This window comes from Electrona antarctica (assembly GCF_951216825.1).
Source record: "Electrona antarctica genome assembly, chromosome: 5".
Classification (NCBI taxonomy): domain Eukaryota; kingdom Metazoa; phylum Chordata; class Actinopteri; order Myctophiformes; family Myctophidae; genus Electrona; species Electrona antarctica.
Genome location: NC_136810.1, coordinates 44598623 through 44623425, shown reverse-complemented (window position 1 = coordinate 44623425; position 24803 = coordinate 44598623). Strand labels below are relative to the sequence as shown.

At 43.8% G+C, this 24803-nt stretch overlaps 1 protein-coding gene across 3 annotated transcripts in view; it reads left to right on the top strand.

Moving 5' to 3' along the window:
• The window catches only part of smpd3 (sphingomyelin phosphodiesterase 3), an 85631-nt gene that overhangs the window by 42107 nt on the left and 18721 nt on the right, over positions 1-24803 (top strand). For all 3 annotated transcript variants that reach the window (XM_079501070.1, XM_079501069.1, XM_079501068.1), the window contains exon 5: positions 21552-21627. In XM_079501070.1, the coding sequence (XP_079357196.1) occupies positions 21552-21627 (76 nt within the window). The remainder of the gene's footprint in view (positions 1-21551; positions 21628-24803) is intronic.

Here is a 24803-nt window from a genome sequence, read left to right as displayed (position 1 = left end):
CCCCAGGTTTCCTGGTGTGTGCGTCATGCTCCTCCCCCGCCGCCCATTGATCGCGTAGACTGGCACCAGTAATGCCACAAATCACGCTCGGCGTTTCTGTGGTGATGAGGATCGACGACCCGTCGGCCTTGCCCACGACGTTTGCGGGCATGGCTCTTTTGATGAACGGTGAGGCGTAGGCAGCCTCCAGTTCCTCTGGAAGGTTGCTCACCTGTTCCGCTCCTGTTGACAGCTCTGCTGCTGCTGTCGGTTCTGCTTGTCCTGCGTCGTTCGCAGGTGCGACGTCTGCCGCTCGTTGGTTTCCCACTTCGATGTTCGGCCATTCCTCCTCTGTCGAAGGCTGCGGAAACGTCGTGTGGTCCTCGTAGGCTCCCTCAGCTCTGCCCGTAGCCGCTCTTGGCCTGCTAGGACTCTGACTGAGGGTTGGTGTAGAGAGCCCTGGGCCCCCTGCATGGTTACTGCAGGAAGCACCAGGTCGCGCCTCCGTTGTGACAGGCTCCATCTGCTCCCAGCCTGGATGGCTGGTAGCTGACCCGTCTCTTCGCCCTTCTGGGGCTGTCCCGGCCCCCGCTGGCACCGTGTCCGCTCCGCCCGTCTCTGCGCTGGCGAAGGGGTCCGTGATGTCACATCTCGTGACGTCTGGTGCTGCGTCTGCGGGCTGGATGCCCCTCTCCTCTGGGGCTCCTCCGTTCCTGCTTTCTGCAGGAAACTCACAGAGGCCTATATGGTGGCACCCTGCTGTGACAATGACACCTCTGGCTACCCTGCCTTCCTCCTGACAGATAGCAGCCCTGATTACACGGTATCTTTCACTGTTGTACTGTTTAATACATAAATTCAGTAATTCATTTTCTATGTGTGCGAGTCTATCTTCGTTTTGTTCCTGAAGGATCATCTCGTAATCTGACGACGCGTCTATCACATCGTCCATCGCCCTGTCCAGCTCAGCAAAACTTTCAGTTATCTCACTGAATGAACCCTTGTCAATACAAAGATCCACCCTATAGGTTGTACTATCAAACATAGCTTGAGCCTGTGAGCTCTGTATCTTTAGCTCGTTTAAAGAAGCCATTTTTCCACCCCCTCTGTCCCTCCCCTTAACAACAGTACAGGACCTAATTGGACCGGGTTAGTGGTTTAGTCGACTTCACAAATCATTCATTCACTCAAGTAAATGGTTAGTTTTTTGCCCAGCTTTAATTAGCGGACTCTGACACAACAAATGTGCCTATCATTTGTACTCAGAGAAGCCCATACTTCCCTGTTAATACCTTCACCAAATAAACCTTTTTATATTATATAGATTATATATAATATAAGTATATAGATTTATATTGGCCGTGGGCGGTCAAACTCTATAGCCTTCCGTAAACCTGGATCACAGGTTTTGCTAGATGCGTCACGCAACAGTTATTATAGACACGCCCTTCCTTTATGCGCACTTCAAAGCACGCTTTCAGCGTTAAACATTATTGACTGGTAAGATTATTACATCGCCTTTAACGCTGAGTTTAAAACCCTATTTTGTTCTAAACATTTATCATTCATTAGCATCGTGGATCACACGGAATGCTCGGTGGATTACACCGCTATTAATTACTACTTTGGTAGATTATACCGCCGCAGTAATTACCAGTCCCCCTGCACTGTCTCAGCACATTGGGACATTGCATGACAGTGGGAATGAGGAATTTCCATCTCCCCCCACATGCTCTAAACTGCTGTTCTTTCTTGGTGCGGTCTCAGCACCCAGCAGGAAAAGGTTAGTACAAAAGCACCTCTCTTGGTTTAAACGACCGGTGTCTTATCCGGTCTCAATTAAACTTTATGTTTGGTTACAAATAGTCTTAATAATCAGTTTCCTAAACTGACCGTCGATTAGAACTCTGCCTTATCGAACAATGACTCCCAAACTATTGTTAAACCCGCAGTCACTTTTGTGGCTTACGGTTTTAACAGCTGTCCTTCACATGGACCCATACCCACATGAAAACAGTTTAACGGTGCCGCTTAGTTAGTAGCACAAATCAAAACGGCATGCCGTCACGGCAGCATTTATAGTTTGATTTAATCCTATGGATACTAACAACCGCGGCATCGCATTCACATGCGCTGCCTTCAACGCACGGCTTAAATTTCAGTTGAATAAAGCCACACAGACAACCACAATCAAACGGGGTGCCGTCTTTCGGCACAATTCTGTCTGATTTAATCTTGTGGTTATTAGTGTGGCACGATTCAACTCTGTGTGCTGGTCCCAACACACGGTAATTTATCTTTGTTATAAATTGTGGTCACTTTAGTGACTATACACCGATCTACGCTGTTTAGTTTAAACAGCACGGCAACCGAATAAGTTCAAACCGTTGCAGTTGAACTATATTCTGAATTAAAACAACTTTAAATTGCAGATCCCTTTAGTGACTGCTAATTTAAAGCCCTTTACAACGCGGTAGCAATTTAAACTGTAATATGTCAAACGGTTTCGGTTCAGACTATATTATATCTTAAATTGCCCGGGCGCGTGTTGCTGCTGCACGCTGATCCCAGCGTACGGCACTTTCTTTCTGTTCAAACTAGGCACTTTAGTGGCTCTATGGTTTAAACAGTTCGCACGGCGGCGAATTAACTTTCGCACGGCGGCGAATTACTTTAATTTGGTTACAGTAGGCCTCGTAGTGGCCTTATCGAGCTAACTGCGCATTTTAGTAGCGCAGCACTTTAAAACCGAATATGTTAAACTGTCTCAGTTTAACTGTATTCCGCTTTAAAGTATAAGTCGCTGCTCGCAGCGATTTAAAACTAGTAATATGTCTAGATTATAGGCTATATTACGAGTCAAACCGCCCGGCCACGATGTAAAACTGTGCGCTGATCCCAGCGCACGGTACAAAACTTTTAAATCTGTATAAATTAGGCCCTTTAGTGGCCATACGATTTAAAACTGTTCGGTTATTTGGCGATGTTGTGCCCGGGCTCCGACCAGCCCATGCAGTAGGCAGAGTAAAGTGAACTAACACGCACAGGTGAACTAAATGCTCCAATGATAGCTTATATTTGATGAACTCAAACGTGCATTTTATAGGGTTTTTATTAATTCATGTTAATCATAAACACTTACAATCATACATTCACACGTTCTGTTCACACTTCCCCCCAACACAAGATGAATACAGTATCCCGGCCTGGATTACAGGTCCTATTGGTCTGTGGTTCTATCTGCTCTGTCGGTAGGAATTCTAGCTATCATTTGAACACTCTAAACTCCCAGATCATGGTACAGCTTAGCTTGTCATGGATGACTTTCAGACTTAGTTCAGTGACACATTAAGTGGCACATTAAGTGGCACATTAATGGTACATTAAGTGGTTTTAAATCTACCTTATCATTAATCAGATGGTAATTAATCAATGATCGGGAGACAAGAACACAGAGAGAACACTTGGTTACAATCTAAACATCATATTACATCGATTATGAATAATGCACAATTATCTATTTATAGCATATAATATATAGCAAATACATACCGCTGGTCTCTGCCTAGACATGTCACGTTCGATGGTATTGGTGAATCTAACTCTAATATTGTGCTACACAGCATATAGTCACAGTGGGCCCTGACCGAAGTCACACCTTCATGCTAACACTTTCAGCCAATCATATGCCACTGACCATCCTGCCTGCACCTCTGGCTACAGCAGCCGGCTCCTATTACAATCCCTGTAATGCCCACTACTTCTGCCTAGATTAAACTGTTTAGATTATTACAGGTATTTATCATTTAGCCTTTTTACCAACCCAATATATAATAGGTTATTTAGAACACATTACACAATTGAAAGGGATTAAAGATAGAAGTTACTTATTCCCCATTGCCATGTTCTATTTGTGTGAGTTGACACTGCCCGGGAGGTGCCATAAACTATAGACCCCTCACAGCTGGAATGCTGACCAGCAGCCAACCCCCCAGCAAGGAAGTGGCCTGGCATTTATGACCTCCTAGGCTCTTCTTAACTCACCAATGAGCTGTAATTCTCTCTTCTTTGGAAATACACCTAGACACCATAATCTATATATATTTTCTTCCCCAATATCTGAGAATACATCTCGCACACCCATAAATAACACGACAACTATACACCCCTACCTTCAGCAACTAAAACCAAATCAGACCTGGAAGATAGGGATATGTTTTTGGTGGTTCAGAGAAGCCCCCCTTCTTAGGGATTACATTGTCACACTTACTGCTGCAGAAATCTGAGTCTGAATTGTTTATCGTCAGGTATGTTTACAGTACATACTGTACCTACAGTATGTTTACACAAACCTGACTGAACTGGAGCTAAATGTTGACCACAGCTAGTTTCTAGTGTCTATTGTTGTTATATGAAATGTACTTATTCTGTGTTTGTCAGTCTGCAGTCCACCTTAATTAAATGATTTTAACCTGATTGAAAATATCCAGAATCGTATTCGCCATTGTATCTGGCAGCACTGGAAATCATAAAGAATCTTAGAGTTGGCCTTGGCATTCATGTTTGAATGGTATTTTGCCGGTACTACACCTGGCGAATTCTTTCTACACTTTCAATAGGAGTCACTCAACAAAATGTTGCATTTTCAACTGTAATTATAGCAGATGGACTCAACTTCAAGTGAGTAGAATACTAATGCAGGAAATATGCAGCAAGAAAGTAATTTCCATTCAAACTGATTTCCACAATGGCTACAATGTGTCATTTACCTTCGGCACAGGATCAGGGTTGATTGATGCAGCAGTTGGTTCTGTTATCGCAATTCCTCTTTGTCTACAAAAACATAAGAAACTCCACCCACCTCCTTCGGGAGGAAACGAGATGTGACGGGAATGTAAGCTGTAATACTGATAATGCGTGTGTGCGTGCATGCTTGTGTGTGTGGTGTGCTCCCACATTAGGAGTTTTGACAGTCACTGAGATCATTAATCACCCACCTGGTGAGGCTGGCTCTTGTGACATGCGTGCGTGCGTGTGCATTGTACTTTATAGCTCTGAGCTGGAGTGTCAATAATGTGTCTGTATGTGTGTGCGTGCGTGCGTGCGTTTGTGCGTGCGTGATCAAGTGTGTGAGCGACTGCACCGGAGCCCATCAGATCTGTCCCCCTAACACATCAGGCCTGTCCCAGCCCTGAGCCCAGGGTGATTGATGTGATGGATGTAGTCGCCCCTAGAGAGTCCATTTGGTACATTTCATGTCAGTCTGCAGAGCTGTCAAAAGGCCTCCTGTTAGCTGTGCGCTCTCTCTCCCCTTCCGTAGTCCGTACAGACTGTCACTCCACTTCACAAGCTGCCCTCACATCCGTGATTTCGCTGCCCGCCTCTCTGGGGTCACTCCAGGTCGCTTCAGAGACAACTTGGCGAGCCTCCAGCTGGCAGGGATGCGTCTCGTTGCAAAGCGCTGATCCGTTCCATGTAATATAATTCCATATTGCGATATTGGGCGGCGTCATCTCAACTTTATGACCGCATGCCTGATGGCAAATGATGTGTTGCCACTGAGGCTTTTAGCCTAATTTATGCTTCAACTGACATTCGTTTGAGAATACGTCATTTTTGTCGTGTGATGATGTCGCTAGACAGGAATTAGGCTTTATAATCTCAAGCTTGCTTTAATGTCATATGATTTAAGTATTACATCTCAATGCCCGCCTCTGTCCCAGCTAGAGCTATTGTTGTACCTGCTGCTCTGGATTCCCTTCCTCTAGACATTTTGGCAGCCGTCCAAGACTGCGTTCTTAGTTGTGAGCAGTTGCTTTCCCTCATTCCCTCATTCTCTTGCCTTCGCTTGTTTCCATTGTGGTCCACTTTGTAACATGAAACTATACACAAACATACTGTACAAACAAAACAACCATGAAACATATAACAAATAATCCTTATATATAAGGCTGGGAGCTATATACATAGGACAAGAGGTACCCTGAGAGAATAGTCCAGAGCATGGGAGATGGGCTATCCAGGGTCGGAAGCTAACTATGACCAGTTAGTGTGTAGATGGAGCCATGATTTCAGGTCTTTCCTAAATCTGGCAATAGAATTTAGGGATTTCAGGGCTGGAGGGAGTGCATTCCACAGAGCAGAATATTTCCCCCCGCATAATGTTAAGGGTACCCCAACTTTCAGCAGCTGTCTGAAATTGAATCCACTTTATATATAAAACAAAAATAAAATTAACAACCTGTACAAAAAACAAACTTTCAAAATCTGCACACTGTCCAGAGGGCAAAAGGGCTGGTGCGCTAGCACCACCTAGTGTCTATGTGTGCATGCCACTGACCTGATGTTCATGCAGATCCCTGTTGATCACATGCCTATACAGCAGTGGTTCCCAAACCTTTTCATGTCAAGGACCCCCAAACTGACACTAATTAGCCCACAGACCCCCATTTGAAAAGATATGCCAGGGACCCCCATGGCTTGAGCGTCCATCTTAATGCTAAATAAATAGCATCAATTCTAGCGAGCTAAAATGAAGCCATCCTTGCTCTAGAAAGCGCCAATGTTTCCATCTAAACCACCGGATAATCAGCAAAGACCTCCGAACATCGCTCATTTTATCCAAACCATGGAGAGCTCCGTAGATTAGGAGTTAAACCATGGAGAGCTCCGTAGATTAGGAGTTAAACCATGGAGAGCTCCGTAGATTAGGAGTTAAACCATGGAGAGCTCCGTAGATTAGGAGTTAAACCATGGAGAGCTCCGTAGATTAGGAGAGCTCCGTAGATTAGGAGAGCTCCGTAGATTAGGAGTTAAACCATGGAGAGCTCCGTAGATTAGGAGTTAAACCATGGAGAGCTCCGTAGATTAGGAGTTAAACCATGGAGAGCTCCGTAGATTAGGAGAGCTCCGTAGATTAGGAGAGCTCCGTAGATTAGGAGAGCTCCGTAGATTAGGAGTTAAACCATGGAGAGCTCCGTAGATTAGGAGAGCTCCGTAGATTAGGAGTTATTCAGCTTTTTAGTCAGCCTGTATAATGGTCGGTGGACGGGAGCGAGGTTGCGCAACCCGGTCTAGGATCGCTAAAGAAGGAAAGGCCAAGCCAAAAAAATAATACAAAAATAGAAATCAGCGATCCGGTTTGATATCAATAATAAAGCTTATCAGACGGAATGTTACGCCAGAAGCAGTTGGCGGTTGGATTCTTTCTGGCGGAACGTTACGTCACAAGCAGTTAAACCGTTAAGTCGGCCAGGTCCCTGGAAAACCAGGGATTTGACCTATTCTATTCCATTCTTAATTCGGACCTTCTTCAAGGGGGCATGTTTATTTAACACAGCAAGAAAGTTTTCCAAGAAGAAGTGGAAAGCATCGTCCGCAGACACGAGACCAATCAATTTGTGCCAAGTCATGAAGAAAGGCTTGCTCCGAGAAATGTTTGAAGCAGCGTCTCCGTTCCGAGGAGGGCTCGGCCATCAGGGGGGAAACCCCGTCCGGCGAAGAACGCACAGTTTGCAGGGTGCTCCCACAGGTAGACTAAAACCAGGCTATGCAAACTTTAAAAAGTGTTAAAACCTACGTTTAAAAAACAACTATGCTACAAAATCTTATACACTATACAACAATAATAAAACTAGAGGCTTGGACAGTTTAAAAGCTTAAAACATAACAAAATATGACACGGTAGCAGAGCGTGTGTGACTAGAAGCCGCCATCTTGGGGACCGGGGATGATATTGAAATTTGCGTAGGAGAAAATTCGGCCTCATGGTGGCACTTTAACAGGCCGTTCTGGAAAAATTGGGACGGAGGTTCGGAATTGGCATCCAGTGAGACTACGTGTGCACAGTTTCGTAGCGACCTGACCAACGGTGCCGGAGATTAGCTCGTCGCAGACAGACAGACAGACAGACGGGGTGCAAAACATAGTCTCTCCCCATGCCTTCGGCCTGGTGGAGACAATAAAGCTAAGATGGCCCATCAACAGTCATGGCCGCGGGAAGATGTTGACAGTAGGAGGTGCTGAACGTTTAGTAGGGGGTGCACGCGCGTAAGCGCGCCGCAAACGCGCATTTTCGCGCAGAAAAGTGGCTTTTACTTTCCCTCTCCACACCCATGAGCAAACTGACACAGGCAATTAACCAGGATAAGGCGCCGATACTGTGATACAGCATATTTATTAGTCCATTAACAGAAATCTGTTTTGATTAAAATTATTATTATTTTCCCCCTCCTGTCCGAGGGGGGGCTGTGCCTGGGGGAGGGGGTGCTCCAGCCCCCCCAGCACCCCTACTTCCCTCAGCCATGTCACCAGTAGGCCTACATGTAACTATTCCAATAAGCTACAGTGACTGTGATGTCCTTCTCGCTGTGTGCCTTACAGCGAACATGACGTGACTTTACATTATGCATGGCTGCCCAGAGATGCGATGGTCATATACGATATCGTCAAACACACCCAGGGAAGTGGGATTGAGACCAGTCATGACTCGTGGACACACTGTACAGTGTGCATCCATGCATGCATGTCAGCAGTGTTGACGACATCACTCACTCACCAGTCAAATGCTTTCATTTATATTTCTAATAGCATTTTTAATAGAAGTGAGTGCATGGCTTTCTACTAAATGTTTACAACTGAGAGTAGTGGGTGAGGTTCAGGGGGGGGTCATTGTACTAGGTTAGATAGAGTCTGTTGAAGTGTACATTCTGTTGCAATAGTTACACAAGTTACTATATAGGGTTAGATCTTTCATTTATTTTAGATCTGAATCTGGGCATACCGTACATATAAGGGGCTCCATCTTGCGCCACCCCTTACCCCTACACTTATTTGCCATTTTTTACTATTTTACTATTTTTATTTTTTACTATTTCAACTAGCCAATCTACATCGACACGTTGTTAGCTTGTAGATCGGCTATTTGTACTATTCTAAAATGTTTTAACCCATTCTGACCTGAGATCAGATTCTAAAAATGTCTTCTACATCCTGACTGTTTTCTGAAAAAGCTATGTTTCTATGTCAGTCGTTCTTCGATTTTTCAAAAATAGCAGACCTACAAGCTCGTAGCGCGCCACTCGGTGGCGCGCTATGAGCTTGTAGGTCTGCTATTTTTCAATAGCTAAAGCATAGCATGGTGCTAACACCAAAAGGGGTTCCCACCCAAAATGGGTTAAAATAGCAAAAAATGGCAAATACGTTTAGGGATAAGGGGTAAGGGGTGGCACAAGATCTAGGGCCAAGTCTCCATAGAGAGCATCTCTCTAAAACATAAATGGAGATATATTGGCTGGGGCAAAGTAGGTAGGTTAGGAAGAAGATAGATGAGAGAAATCTGAAGAGAGAGAGAGAGAGAGAGAGAGAGAGAGAGAGAGAGAGAGAGAGAGAGAGAATAATTAAAAAATGTTTCCCTGAAGGATGTACCAGTACCAGCTCTCAGTAATTAAACTATCCAGTCCCAACATTTATCCCCTCTTATGATTATTAGAAACTTTTTAATACATTGTGGAAGAAGTGCATTTGCGTGCATGCGTCTGCGCATGGATGCATGTGTTCATGTTCGTGTGATAAATGCTTGATCACAGATTAAGCTATAAAACGGATAGGGCACATTTGATTCTAGTCAGGACAGAATGGAATCAATGTGAGATCGTCCCTAAAAGCTGCCTTTACTTTTAAATGACCAAGAGGACCTCTATTCGAATTTGAGGTCAACTCAATATTATTGACACACACTGCTTCCCTACAAAAGGACAAAGTGACTTTAGCCTGTGTCTTCGTCAATGATTTTCCATCATTGACTCAATGTGTGGAATAAAACATTACAGTCTTTCCTTCCTAGCGATACTAAAGGCTGATTAATACATTGTCGTACAATGGTGGTGTGTAGGGCTGTCACGATTACAAATTTAAGTTGACGATTAATATTGTCACACAAAAATAATTGCGATTATTGATTTAATTGTGTTTTTTGCACTGTACAGTACGTTGCAACATTACAATTTGTATTTCTGTTTGCCTTTTAGTCTTCGCAATCACAAATTGCACGGGACAGATATGACAAATAACTTCAAAATACAAAGAAATCACTGACACATTATCTTAAATAATTGCATTTAGGTGATTAGGGATGTCCCGATCATGTTCTTTGGCTCTCGATCCGATTCCGATCATTTGATTTTGAGTCATACCGATACGGATCTTTCCCGATCCGATCTTTAGATTTTTATATAACAAATATGCCATATCACAATAGTATAATATCCTAATGTATGTCACTCTAGTCTAGTCTGTTGTGTTACCTTTCAATTATTCAAAGGCAAAATGTGTCTATACTTTTATTAGAATGACTGTCATTGTGTTTGTTAGCATGGAATCATAGCAAAATAATAATTCCGGATGATAATGATGTATTGGTTAGAGTGAGTAGTTTTACTACAGCTTATAGAATTGAAGTCAAGTCTAAAACTCTTATAGAGTATCACTTTCATTCAGAGAGACTACTAACAGACACCTATCCCATCGTGCATAGCGGGGGTTGCATTTCCTTTGTTTTCATCATAGGTATCTTTCACGCCTCTGAGTGTGACTAGTCTTTGTTTGATGATCTCTGACTGGGACCAGAAGGAAAAACAACTAGCATAAACACAAGAGTTTTTACAAGATATCATTGCTTATAGATCTTTCTTTGACAATGAATAATCCGATCTTTTCTCCCCGATTCCGATCTTTTGAAAAGCATGTGATCGGAGCCGATTTCCGATCACGTGATCGGATCGGGACATCTCTAGTGATTATGTAATGATTGTGACAGGCCTGGATGTGTGGCAAAAATAACCAATCTACAAGCTGTCAAGCTCACAAGCTGAGGCTGGGGAACAGAGCCATGTGGAGCTATACAGGCTCACACCGCGTATGGGATGTGTTGTTGTGTGCTTGTCCATATACAGTAGGCTATTCTGTCTGTCTGTCTGTCTGTCTGTCTGTCTGTCTGTCTGTCTGTCTGTCTGTCTGTCTGTCTGTCTGTCTGTTTGTCTGTCTGTCTGTCTGTCTGTCTTTCTTTGTCTCTCTAGCACTTTCTCCTTACCACACTTTCTCCTTACCACACTGTACGCATGTACGCATGCACGTGCGTGCGTGCGTGTGTGTCACTATCCGCGGTGCTGAAAATACCAAAACAAAGTGGACAAGCTGAAGCTGGAGCAGAGCCATATCACTCAATCTCTATCTAGGTTAATGCCCTTATTTGTTTGCCGTTGTCCAGAGGTGTGGTGTAAAATACCCTTTGTGTAGACTGAAAATCTCTGATAGAGTCAGGTCTTCTTTATAGCTGACCATTTTAATGTGTTTGCACAAAGCAACAAAGCATGCGAGACACACACTGAAACTATTGAAGCATAGATAAGTCTCTGAAATATTAATACGGGACTGCATGCAGAGATGAGGAGAAGGAGAAAACAAACAGGCGGGAGAGAGAGGGAGAAGAGACACTGAGAGAAGGAATGAGGTCATGAGATATGCAGAGAAAGGCATGAACGAATCAAGGGAGGGATACGAGAGAGAGGAGAGAGAGAAGAGAGCGATGAAATTCTGGAGGAAGTTGAAGGGAAACACTTTGAAAAACGGACAAGTAGAAAGTCAACGGTAACCAATCAGCCATTGAGTCTGGTCCAGGGGTCATCGCCATGTTGGCTTGTGGTCATTTCCATTTTTGTCACGGACATACAAAATGAGCAGTTCTATTTTGAGTAGATAGAGTGTCGCAGTCCCGCCCCCGGCCCGAGCAGCCCGGAAGAGAATTCCCCATTCATTTTTCCCATAGACGTTTCAGAAAGTATTTATTTAAAGACCTTTAAGCCTCGGTCAAAGCCTACTCTTGATGTGACAAATCATGACAATAAACACAATGATTTGGGCCGAACAAATAGAAAAACAACAAAAAAGTGTTGTACCCTGCCCTTTTTTCTTCTAATTCTTTGATCGGCCCAAATCAATGGGCCTCATGCGCCAATAAGTTCCTAACTTTTCCTCTTACATTTCTTCCTAAGTGAATTCCTAAGAGAAGTCCAGTCAGATTCATGAAACGTTCTTAAGTAGGCAGAATTGTTCGTAAGCATGTTCTTATGATGATGAATCCAAATCCTCGTAACTTGAAGGGGTGTGCCAGTTCATTCAAATGATCATAGGTAGACACCCCACATATCCTAATTAACATCCTAATTACCATAGGGAACCGCCCCACCAATCCCATATAAGGCATTGGGAATTCACTTTCCTACCTGTGTTCACCCAGGTGGGTGTGGTTTTGCATGACTCCATGGCCTTGCCTGCAGTCACACCTGTGTGTGATTGCAGCACACAGAAATCACAGGACCTCACACATAGAAATAAAGTTGAGTGAAGTCAAGAATACCTAAACTAAAGTCTAAATATGGTGGAACACCATATTTGGTGGACTCCAATAATACTGTGGAGGTACTGAAGTGAACAGAAAATTTCAATATTTCAATATTTTCAATAATCATGAATGTATTTCATTATTTATCTCACAATAGTCAACTTGGGGGGATGATGGTGGGTGCATGGGGTGGGGGTTATGTGGTGGGTATGGTGCGTTGGGTTGGGTTGTGAACTCTAAACCAGTGGTTCTCAAACATTTTCATGTCAAGGACCCCCAAATTGACATGCATTCTGCAGACCCCCATATGAAAATATTTTCTGCTAGGGAAATGTTTTGAAGATTTATCAAAATGTTTCGAAAATAGCCGATCTACAAGCTCAAAATGGGCAGTAATGGGGCGTTTGTGAGTTTGTAGATTGGCTAAGTATAAAATGGGATTAAAGTGGTAAATGTTCCATATTTTGCTGTGGACTGCCTGGAACTTCCTCAAGGACCCCTTGAGGTCCTCAGACCAAACTTTGAGCATCATGCAGATGGCGCTGTTTTTCCTTTATGTTTTCAGATTGCACTTAAGAACGAAAAAGGCACCCTAAGAGTAGCCTGGTTAATAAACCAGACCGAATCAGCCGTTGGCAAAAAAAAATTGCCTACCAGCGGATTACGGTCTGGCGAGGCTCAGTAGCACGCCTCTTTCCTACAACCGAGAACAGGTCGGACCAATCGGGACACGGTATGCAATATGGGCGGGCTTTGGTACAGTGACGTTCAATGCTTGAGACCTTTGACTGACAGTAGCTCTGACCAATTGCGTCAAAGAGAAAATGTTTGAACCCGCCCCCCGGGAAATGAAATCCAAGTGGAGCCAGCCCAGACTAATATACCGCGACAGTGTTGTGTGATATTAGTCTGGCTTATTAGCCAGGCTACCCTAAGAGTGCTCCACAGTGTGCGTAGATTCTGTTCTTACCTACGAACAAATCACAGCTAAGAAAAGATTGAGGGATCCCAAAACCTTCTTAAAAACTTCCTAAGTGGGTCTAAGAACAAATTTCCTCTTAAGAACTTTTTAAGAACGGTTGGCGCATGAGGCCCAATTGTGTTTATTGTCATGATTTGTCACAACAAGAGTTGGCTTTGACCGAGGCTTAAAGGTCTTTAAATAAATACTTTTTGGAACATCTATGGGAAAAATGAATGGGGAATTCACTTCCGGGCCGCTCTATTGAATATATTAAAACGTAGCCACAATATTGTTTTTTCCACCCCTCTCTGGGGCTCTACTGTTCTGTTAATTTCTGTTCTGTTGGTTACATACTGTACTGTAGCATATAGTCATTCCATTTACAGCAAAATTATTAAATGAATGCTGCAAATCTCAGAGGAAAAACTTGTAGCCTTTGGGTGTAAAATATGACCTGCGTGCGTGCGTGTGTTAGGTATTTAAGTCCAGCTAATTGGGCTAATGCTTTAGTGTGGCTTTCAGCATTTTTCATTAAGAGCTAATAGATACCAATCCAAAACAGTGCAGTGCAGTGCAGTAATATTGTGAAGTGGCAACTTTACCCTAAAGATAAGCACAGGCTCACTTGTTATAACTTTGTACAACAAAAGTATTTTGATTTATTGTCAACTTGAGTTGAGTTTAAATTAAGCATAATTTAAATTCAAAGTAAAAGTACTAGGATTTGTTCCTAAAAAACAATGCATAGACTATATTTTTGAGTGGTGTAAACCACTCCTACGACTGGCTTTGTTAGTTTACGTGTCTGTCTGTCTGTCTGTCTGTCTGTCTGTCTGTCTGTTCGTACCAAGAAATTAGCATGTCAGACATTACGTCAGACCACAGCTGATCAGGCTATATAAGACCTTACACCACTCAGTTCACACGGGTGTGATTTTTATTATTACCAGTAAGACGCCTGAGGGCAAGAAGCGACCCTATAGATCTGCCATCTCCTCATCCAACCTGAGCAGCAATTTGTCTCAGTTTCTTTTAATGCTATGGCTCAGCCAGGAGGCGAGCCTTCTAGAAGAGGATCTGTCTGTGGTGTGATTTTTGTTTGTGTTTGTCTGGGATTCATGCGTGCGTGCGTGCGTGCGTGTGTGTGTGCATAAATGTCATGTGCACACCAAGGAAGTACCTGCATGCCTCATTTTTACGGCATGGCTGCAGAGAGAGAGAGAGAGATAGAGAGAGAGAGAGAGAGAGAGAGAGAGAGAGAGAGAGAGAGAGAGAGTCACTCACGGTATGAGACAGGTGTTGGACCGAAGTGTAGAACCACACAGGAAGGCAGGCAGATGAAGTTTAAATGAAGATGTATTTACCAACACAGGACATAAATGGGCTGGACACACCATAACATAAACTATACACTAGCAGGGAACACAAGGAACTGAGGGTTAAAGTAGACACAGGGATAACTAGAAAAAGTGCCCTTCTGGGCATAGGTCTCCACCAGGAGGATAGGAGTGTGGGATGTTTGGCAAAATGTTTAGGAGTAATATAAACATGTTTTGCGTGTGTGTGTGTGTGTGTGTGTGTGTGTGTGTGTGTGTGTGTGTGTGTGTGTGTGTGTGTGTGTGTGTGTGTGAGAGACACGGCTTGGCCTGTTGTAGCACCACCATGAGGCTGATTTGAAAACTGTCAAGTGGCATTTCTTCCTCAGCCTAGTGGGAATATGCATGCACAGTTTCACCGCAATCAGACGCTGCGTTGAGTAGTTGTGGCGATTTGTACAAAAGGGGTACAAAGCGGGCTACTCCTGAAAAGTTTAGAAGCCAATCGTAGGCAATGAAGGTGGATTATGAGAAATCAAACAAACCCGTCTTGCTCACATGACTATGGAGAGCATGTGTACTGATTTGCGTGAAATTTGGATAACATCTGAAGGAGTAATATTAGAAAATGTGCTTTACATATGTCGGCCTCCTGGTGGCGCTATAAAGAGCAGATGTGAAAAATTCCAGGCAAAGGTTTTTCCTTGGCCTCTAGGGAGTTGGCATACAAAGTTATCCACAAATCCGTGCAGTTGGAGGTAAAAACACTTTTCGGCCAGTTATAGCGCCACCATGAGGCTGAGTTGAAAATGTTCACGTGGCATTTCTTCCTCGGCCTAGTGGGAATGTGCGTGCGCAATTTCACGGAAATCACACGATGTGTTCATGATTTGCAGCATTTTGTTTGAAACTGAGCACTCCTGCGAACTTTGGAAGCCAATCTTAGCCAATCAGGATGGAGTCTGAGAAATCTGAAAGACGCGCTTCGTTGAATGGCTCTAGAGAGACTGTGTACCAATTTGCATGATGTTTGGACAAAATCTGTAGGTGTAGGGGGCAGAGGTTCATCGTTGGCATCCAGGGAGTGTGTGTGCAAAATGTGGCATCGACCGGGTTAACGGTGCCGGAGATTAGCTGTTCACAGACGGACGGACGGACGGACACACGGACGGACGGACACACGGACGGACGGACGGAGTGCAAAACATACTCTCTCCCCATGCCTTCGGCCTGGTGGAGACAACAATACACAGGTGAACAGAACTAACAATCAACACTGGGATAGGCTGGGAGACTAACAGGACACAGGTGGAGAAAAGTAAACTAGTAATCACAGGGAGGTGAGACAACACAGGAACAGTAACTAGGGAAAACAGGAAACACTAGGACATGACTACATAATAAAAGTATACAACAGACAGATAACGTGACAGAGAGAGAGATTGTGAACACTGCCAGTTGGCCACATAAGTACCTCCACTATTATTTTTCCACATTTAACTTCAAATCTAGGATATTAAGCCAGTCCAGGCATGGCTCGATTGTGCTCAGACGATCTTTCTTTTATATATTTGTAAGCATGTCTACACTGATGAAGGCCTGAGTAGCCAATACGTGTCCGCTTGTCACGACTGCTGCTGCGCCGGTCAATTAAAGAAATCAAAGAAAATTATAATTCTTATGAGTGTGGACTGTTTCTATAGACTGTTCCTGGAGTCTGCACCCACAGCTCGGGACTTCTGTCTGAAACGTTAAATGCTGAGCCATAATCAGCATTATGATATCTATATCTGTCTGTCTGTCTGTCTGTCTGTCTGTCTGTCTGTCTGTCTGTCTGTCTGTCTGTCTGTCTGTCTGTCTGTCTGTCTGTCTGTCTGTCTGTTGTATCTATCTAATCTCTGCTCTCTTAATATCTTTCTCATTTCATTCTATCCATTTATCTGTACCACAATGGTAATACTCCATTATGTCTGAAGGACATCTGAAGTGATTATGTTGATGCATGATGCCTTCGTTACTCTGCTCACACATACTCAGTATAGATTGCATATGGATAGGCCTACTATATAGAAAGGTCTATGTAGGAGTTTAGTTTAGACTTTAGAGGACACTTTGCTCTAGATAAAACCATGTATTGCGATGATATTTCATTGTTATGTTCTAGATTAGAAGTATCTGATGCAAGCATGGCCACACTCTGATATGATATCCAACCACTGGATACACGATCATGGCCATTATGATTTGTGGCTGATTGATCGTGGGACCGGTGTGCCTTCTGTGTCTGCCTGAACTACCGCAATGCTCCAATATTTGATCACCTCAGGCAGGCACTATTTTTACACTCTCTGCCCATAGTATTGTTGACGTAGCCTCTGACGGACTAGAATAGACACACAATAATTCCATCTCAAACCATGGATGTTTTGTGGAAGGCAGAAAAGATACGTGCAATGGCAAAGATGGATAAATACAGGGAGCTGATGTGTCCTGCACAAACACACAGACATCCAGTTTTGCTGTTTGGTTAATCAAAGGCTTCAAAGCACCTGGAACCAAGGGCTCCCAACACTATTGTAAAATGTCAAGATTGCACAGTTGTCAGTGGGGATATCAAGCAATTATTGTTCCATAAATGTTTTTATACATACTGTAAGAGGTCCATGTAGGACACTGACAATAATACACTATAGTGTTTCTGTTAGTACTCCAAGTAGTACATTTTAATTACTTCTTAACCCGTTTTGGGCGAGAACCCCTTTTGGTGTTAGCATTATGTTATGCTTTAGCTATTGAAAAATAGCAGATCTACAAGCTCATAGCGCGCCACCGAGTGGCGCGCTACGAGCTTGTAGGTCTGCTATTTTAAAAAAATCGAAGAACGACTGACATAGAAACATAGCTTTTTCAGAAAACTGTCAGGATGTAGAAGACATTTTTAGAATCTGATCTCAGGTCAAAATGTGTTTATGAATTGCATTCTGCTGCCGTTTAAAGACGGTGTGCACTAGACGCAACCCGAGAGGAATGTTTTGACGTTCATTACTTTTTCATGAGCTAATCTAATTGTCCCATGTTGACAAGGTTTGCTACACAGAGACATTGAATCTCATCTCTTAGGCAGCATCCCTCATCAGCAGTCCATGAAGCAATAAAGTCCAAGCTTTTCCAGGAACATTGGGGTCCAATTATCTTAAATTGCCCAAAGAAGGTTGACTGTGTTTACCTTTTTAATCATAATAACACATGTAAAAAGCAATATCCTGTTAACATCAACTCAGCTAGGTAACCTCTTATCCTTGAGAAAAGCAAATAACATGCTAATGATTCAGCTATTGTAGCAACATTATTTGTAAAATATCTTTGGCTAACAGAGGAAGTCTGCTCTCTGCTGGCTACACCAGCATGCCTGTTACTTAGAGCTCGAGGACCAGACAGGATTGAAGTTTCACAGTATTTATTGATTCAAGTTTCTTTTTTAGGGGAAATATAACAGTATACAAAACAAATTCAGTGTTTCCCCTATATGCATTATTGTTTAGCCGCAAGTTGCAACTCTAGAACTTTTTTTAATTGGATGAATCTAGAGTTGCAATACCATCCACTGATTGTCCATTCATCCATTTTTGCATGTCTGTGTTCTGCTTGTATTAAACAACGTTAAACTCACCAACATTGCAGCTGTAGGCCAAGCTTGAATTATCCTCTTTCAATCTGCAAAGCTTTTGTTTCATAAAAATCCACCGTAGATGTTAGGAGCTATACTTTCAGTGCAAAATATTTCACAGCAATATTCTGAGCTGCCATGTTTTCAAAAATTTCAACCAGCCGTAAAACAAGATGTGTGGGAGAGCGCTTGTTTAATAGAACACTGTGTGTGACGAGGCATCGCACTACATCGGCCTCTTCTTTGGGTGTTTACCTGCATGTGCAGTTCTATGAAACAAGCGCTCTCCCACACGACTTGTTTGATGGCTGGTCGCACACAGCTGCTCGGAATTATGCTTGGAATATTTCGGACAGAAAGTACGTAGCTCCTAACATGTCTATTGTCTACGGTGAATTTATGAAACAAAAGCTTTGCAGTTTGAAAGAGGATAATACAAGCTTGGCCTACGGCTGCGATGTTGGTGAGTTAAACTGTGTTTAATACAAGCAAATCGCAAAAGCAAATTGGATGAATGGGCTGCTACTGGATGGTATTGCAACTCTAGATTATTCCCATTTAAAAAAAATCTAGAGTTGCGAATTGCGGCTACATTATTGTGTGGCGGGCCACCACACAATCATGAGCAGTCACCACTGTACGATTTTTAGTAGGCTGCCACGAATAGGCCAGAAAAAGGCAAATAACCGCGCGTGCACAGGTCCGGCGCATGTGCGAGTGTGAAAGCCCCCCCAGCTTCTGGCTAGGGGAAACACTGAAATGACATAGCAGCATACAGTTGGGTGCCACCGATATTGTCCCTTATCATTTGACCCATTTAGGCCTGACCTCAAGATTTTAAAAAATCCTTCTAAATCCTCCAGTTTTCTGAAATAAATATTTTCACGATTTTTCAAAAATAGCAGACCTACAAGCTCGTAGCTTGTAGGTCTGAGCTTGTAGATCTGCTATTTTTCAATAGCTAAATTATAACAATGTTTAAAACACCAAAAGGGGTTCCCGCCCAAAATGGGTTAACTGTCCTTTTGCGCAGATCACGCAAACCTCAGCAAAAAGAAAAGGACAATATCGATGGCCGCCAACTGTACATGGACAAAACAAAACACATACACTAAACATTGCAAACCTTGAAAACATTATAGTCTAGCCAGAATGTGAACCCGGACATGTTGAGTACACCAACGTATTATGTTATAAATGTTTAGTATGGGTCCCCAGCATGTGGAAACTGCCGGATGCTAACTTGCATATGTTGAGCAATTTTCATAATTGTAATGGTATGTGACCATACCATTAACAACCTATAGAAGGCAAAATATTCAAAATTTCATCATGCTTTATGTAGCATGTGACATGTCAAACTAGGGGCTTTTCATGATGCTGAAAAAATATTCAAAAAATCACTCATTGGGCTAAAAACGGCCATTGCCGTCATCACAAATGTGATGATGTCAGCACAATTGGGCAAGTGGGCATGGCCGTTTTGAAAATACTACATTCAATTCAGTGAGTGCAAAAAATAAAAACAATAATCATGAAATAACCATGGTAGTATGATGGCAAATTTACCGACAAGAACATACAACTTCAAAGTAAGAAGACTGGGAATGTTGAAATGGATCTAATGTTAACTGGTAAAGTATTCCAGTCTGTATGGGCTTTGAAAGAAAAAGCATGCATGCGATGATGGTGGCGACTCAAATACTCAAAGAGTTTTGATTGATTGATTGAACACTTTATTTCAAATTAATTCAAATTGGATACAGACACAAGAAAGCCGGCAAGTTTGTTTCGATTGTGGTCCTTTTGGGGAAAGGGGACAGGGAGCAACAAAACAAAACAGACAAAAAAACAAAATACCCAGGGGGCATTTTAATAAACAGAAAGGAGCAAACATAATAATGCATCACAACTTTGGAACATATCCGTGGGGTTCCCACGGTACAGCTTCTCCAGGCAAAGGCAAATGTTTGTGCATGGATACCATCTGGGCTTATTCAGTAGGCAAGCCACAGGTGTGTCGAGTTAGTATCAGGCCTGGGCTAACACGTATATGGATCTTTTTCAAAACGGATATTTTCATCCTCCGTTTAAAAAAGAATCCCTGCCCACATGACAAAGATATCTGTGTCCACACATAAAACGCAGAAACACTTATGAGGTACGTGCCAAATACATAGGCCTATCATATTTTTTAAAGAAGGAATAAGTACAGCATTTGAAAAGCCACCTAAATTGTGAGTTGAAGTGGAACATGTTTCTTGCATTGTCTGTCAGCATGTCACGCTATGTGCGTAAATCTCCAAATCCCGACACTTGATCTTGTGTCGTTAATATTTCCCACAATTCTATGCTGTATTGATGTACCATAGGAGAAACAACAGGTGTTGATCAAAATAACAATTCTTCTACATTCTCTAATTGTGTAGACTTCTTGTAAATTAAGTAATGCAGATGTTAAACAATAATTTAGCTTCTGAGAGCGTAACATTGTATACTCTCAATAGTTAAAGATATACAAGGGTCCATTTGGTTATCAACTCTACATCATTTAGGACCACCTGGAAACTACCTCAAGGACCACTGGTTGAAAACCACTGTATTGGTGTTGCAATATTTAATTTTACAGGACAAAGGAGCAGCATTCACAAAATCACAGATATCAACTTACAATTTAGGCATTTAGCAGATGCTCTTAATCCAGAGATTTACAGTAAGCAAGAACAAAACATGGTAATCCAGTTTTCCACTCAAAAGACAGTATAATGTGAAAAATCATATTCTCTTCACAATAACTTAGATACTCTTATTACAGTTATGAGGAACAACTAATACCTGTTTGATAACTCTATTTTTGCTAATGTGGCTTGCGTGGACCATCATTAAATGAGTGTAGGCTAATTTTAACTGCTATTATTTTTTTAACAGGCTGCATAAGGTTAATGTCTTTGGAAACAATAATATTGGGTTTATTGGGTTTTTTATTATTATTATTATTATTAATGATTTATTTGTATTATGTTCATGATGTTTTCGAGTGGAGTGTGCATTTAAGCAGTTTGTCCTGGATGAGATGGGGAAATATCACGGATGCATAGAATACATACACTACATCCATGATGGGGTTTGGTGTAATTATGGTGCATTATGGCGATGTAGCTTACTGTGAATCATGGTCTAAATGCAGCGGAAAGTAATAACATGCTTTCTCTGTGCTCGTTGCAGGTGCATGTGGGCACCTCCCATCAGGACCAAAGGGTAGTGGGTTACATCACAACTACCCACCTCCACGCCATTGAAGGTAAAGACTGCACTGCCCTGTGTCTACCTGTCTGCCCTCTCTCTCTCTCTCTCTCTCTCTCTCTCTCTCTCTCTCTTTCTCTCTCTCTCTCTCTCTCTCTCTCTCTCTCTCTCTCTCTCTCTCTCTCACACACACACACACGTCAGCACTACCAGTAGCTTGACACATAAGCATGAGCATGTATGAACCCAGTAACATGCAAGCACACACACACACACACACACACACACACACACACACACACACACACACACACACACACACACACACACACACACACACACACACACACACACACACACACACACACACACACACACACACACACACAGCTTTCTTTACGATCCTCCATCAGCCTCCCTTTCACTGGCTTCCTCCAAGAAGTGCTAGACGGTTAGATAAATGGCCGCATCAAAGCCTACTATAACTCCTGGCGTTCCCATGGTGACCGCCTCAAGCTGTTTAACCACTTAAAACCTCTCTAGGCTCGTTGAGACAGACTTGACTTACGATTATAATACTTGGACCACTTTTTTATATTCTTTACACCAAATCTCTTTGCCAAAAATAGCCGAACTAAAAGCCGATATACGCGCCGTGGTGCACTGTAAGTAGGGATGGGACGATATGAAAATTACATGTCATTACATGGCAAAAATAATTGTGATTTACGATATTGTCGACATAATCAAAATATGCTTAAAACTTAAAATTACACTTTTGTTTAACCACTTGAAGTCCCAGCATCCCTTTTCTGGGGCGAATCAATTTGTGTATCGTGAAATAAGAGCGTACCAAATGCACTCTTTACAGGTCTGTTTTATCAACTATAGAGGGATTTAAGTGGTGCTGAATTTGCAGCTCAACAAAAGCTAATTAATCCTAATAGTGTATAGAGCGTTGCAGTCCCGAGAATTCCCCATTCATTTTTCCCAGGCTTAAATGTATTTAAATAAATACTTTTTGAAATGTACGTATATGGGAAAAATGAACGGGGAATTCTCTTCCGGGCCTGTCGTCGTCATGAAAGGGGGCGGGACTGCGACGGAGGACTATGACGGAGGACAATTTATCGTAAATTTATCGTAAATGTTTAATCTCTGCCATACGATTAATATGACCGTTTTTTTAAATCACACTAAACAATAGTAACGATCATCGTCGACGTACCATCCCTAGTCGTGAGCTTGTAGATCTGCCATTAGTGGCTAACGTCCCCCTCAGAACATGGATGCTGCATGTAATGGGGTTCATTACATGCAGACCAGAGGCTATTTTAAGCCTCTGGTCGATGGTCTCTCATTTTTCTACCGACGACACGTCCCTATTCCTGGGTCCTCCCACGCTCCTCAGAGCCTTTAGGCTGCATGGGCTAAATATAGCAACGCTGGGGCTATTTCTGAAGATACATCAAAGGCATGAGGAGGAGGGGGGGGGGGGGGGGGGGGGGGGGGGGGGTTAAGGGGAAGAGGGAGGGAGGAGTTAGAGAGGGAAACACACACACACACACACACACACACACACACACAGAGAGAGAGAGAGAGACCTAATTATTTTCTGGGTGATGAGTTGCTTCCGAGAATGTACTCGGGTGCAGAGGTGTGCTCTATAGCTGTGTGTGTGTGTGTGTGTGTGTGTGTGTGTGTGTGTGTGTGTGTGTGTGTGTGTGTGCGTGCGTGCGTGCGTGCGTGCGTGCGTGCGTGCGTGCGTGCGTGCGTGCGTGCGTGCGTGCGGGCGTGCGTGCGTCCACGTGTGTGCGTGCACGTGTGTGCGTGCACGTGTGTGCGTGCATGCATGCATCCGTGCATTGGAATTGCATCAGGCAGGGAACATACACATGTTTCATTTAACCTGTGCGCGGGGTGGAACAAAGAATCACGTGACGTTGATCCCCTTCGTCTATTGGCTCATTCTGGGACATGACGTACAGTGTAGTCAGATTAACTCTACGTCTGTTCATCCACCCGCCTACCCAAGCAGCATGGTCAGTTTGATTTGGCATTGATTGATTGATTTATTGATTGATTGATTGATTGATTGATTGATTGAATACTTAATTGGCAGAAATATAATCAGTACAGGGTACAGTCAAACAGAAATGTAATCAGTACAGGGTACAGTCAAACACACTTCCAAAGGGATCACCGAAAAAAGTCCTTGCGGTCTTGTTTCCATTCAGGTCCTGGGTATTCAATTCATAATCATGAAAAATAACAACAAAATTAAAATCATCTTAACAGGATTGGGGCTGCCTGTGCTCGTGGGAGAGGGTTGGTTGGGGCTGCCTGTGCTGGTGGGAGTGGGTTGGGGCTGCCTGTGCTGCATGGTGGGAGAGGGTTGGTTGGTTCTGCCTGTGCTGGTGGGAGTGGGTTGGGGCTGCCTGTGCTGGTAGGAGTGGGTTGGTTGGGGCTGCCTGTGCTGGTAGGAGAGGGTTGGTTGGGTCTGCCTGTGCTGGTGGGAGTGGGTTGGGGCTGCCTGTGCTGGTAGGAGTGGGTTGGTTGGGGCTGCCTGTGCTGGTAGGAGAGGGTTGGTTGGGGCTGCCTGTGCTGGTAGGAGAGGGTTGGTTGGGGCTGCCTGTGCTGCATGGTGGGAGTGGGTTGGTTGGGGCTGCCTGTGCTGCATGGTGGGAGAGGGTTGGGGCTGCCTGTGCTGCATGGTGGGAGAGGGTTGGGGCTGCCTGTGCTGCATGGTGGGAGAGGGTTGGGTCTGCCTGTGCTGCATGGTGGGAGAGGGTTGGGTCTGCCTGTGCTGCATGGTGGGAGAGGGTTGGTTGGGGCTGCCTGTGCTGCATGGTGGGAGAGGGTTGGGGCTGCCTGTGCTGCATGGTGGGAGAGGGTTGGGGCTGCCTGTGCTGCATGGTGGGAGAGGGTTGGGGCTGCCTGTGCTGCATGGTGGGAGAGGGTTGGGGCTGCCTGTGCTGCATGGTGGGAGAGGGTTGGGGCTGCCTGTGCTGCATGGTGGGAGAGGGTTGGTTGGGGCTGCCTGTGCTGCATGGTGGGAGAGGGTTGGTTGGGGCTGCCTGTGCTGCATGGTGGGAGAGGGTTGGTTGGGGCTGCCTGTGCTGCATGGTGGGAGAGGGTTGGTTGGGGCTGCCTGTGCTGGTGGGAGAGAGTTGGGGCTGCCTGTGCTGCATGGTGGGAGAGGGTTGGTTGGGGCTGCCTGCCTGCACTCCAGCT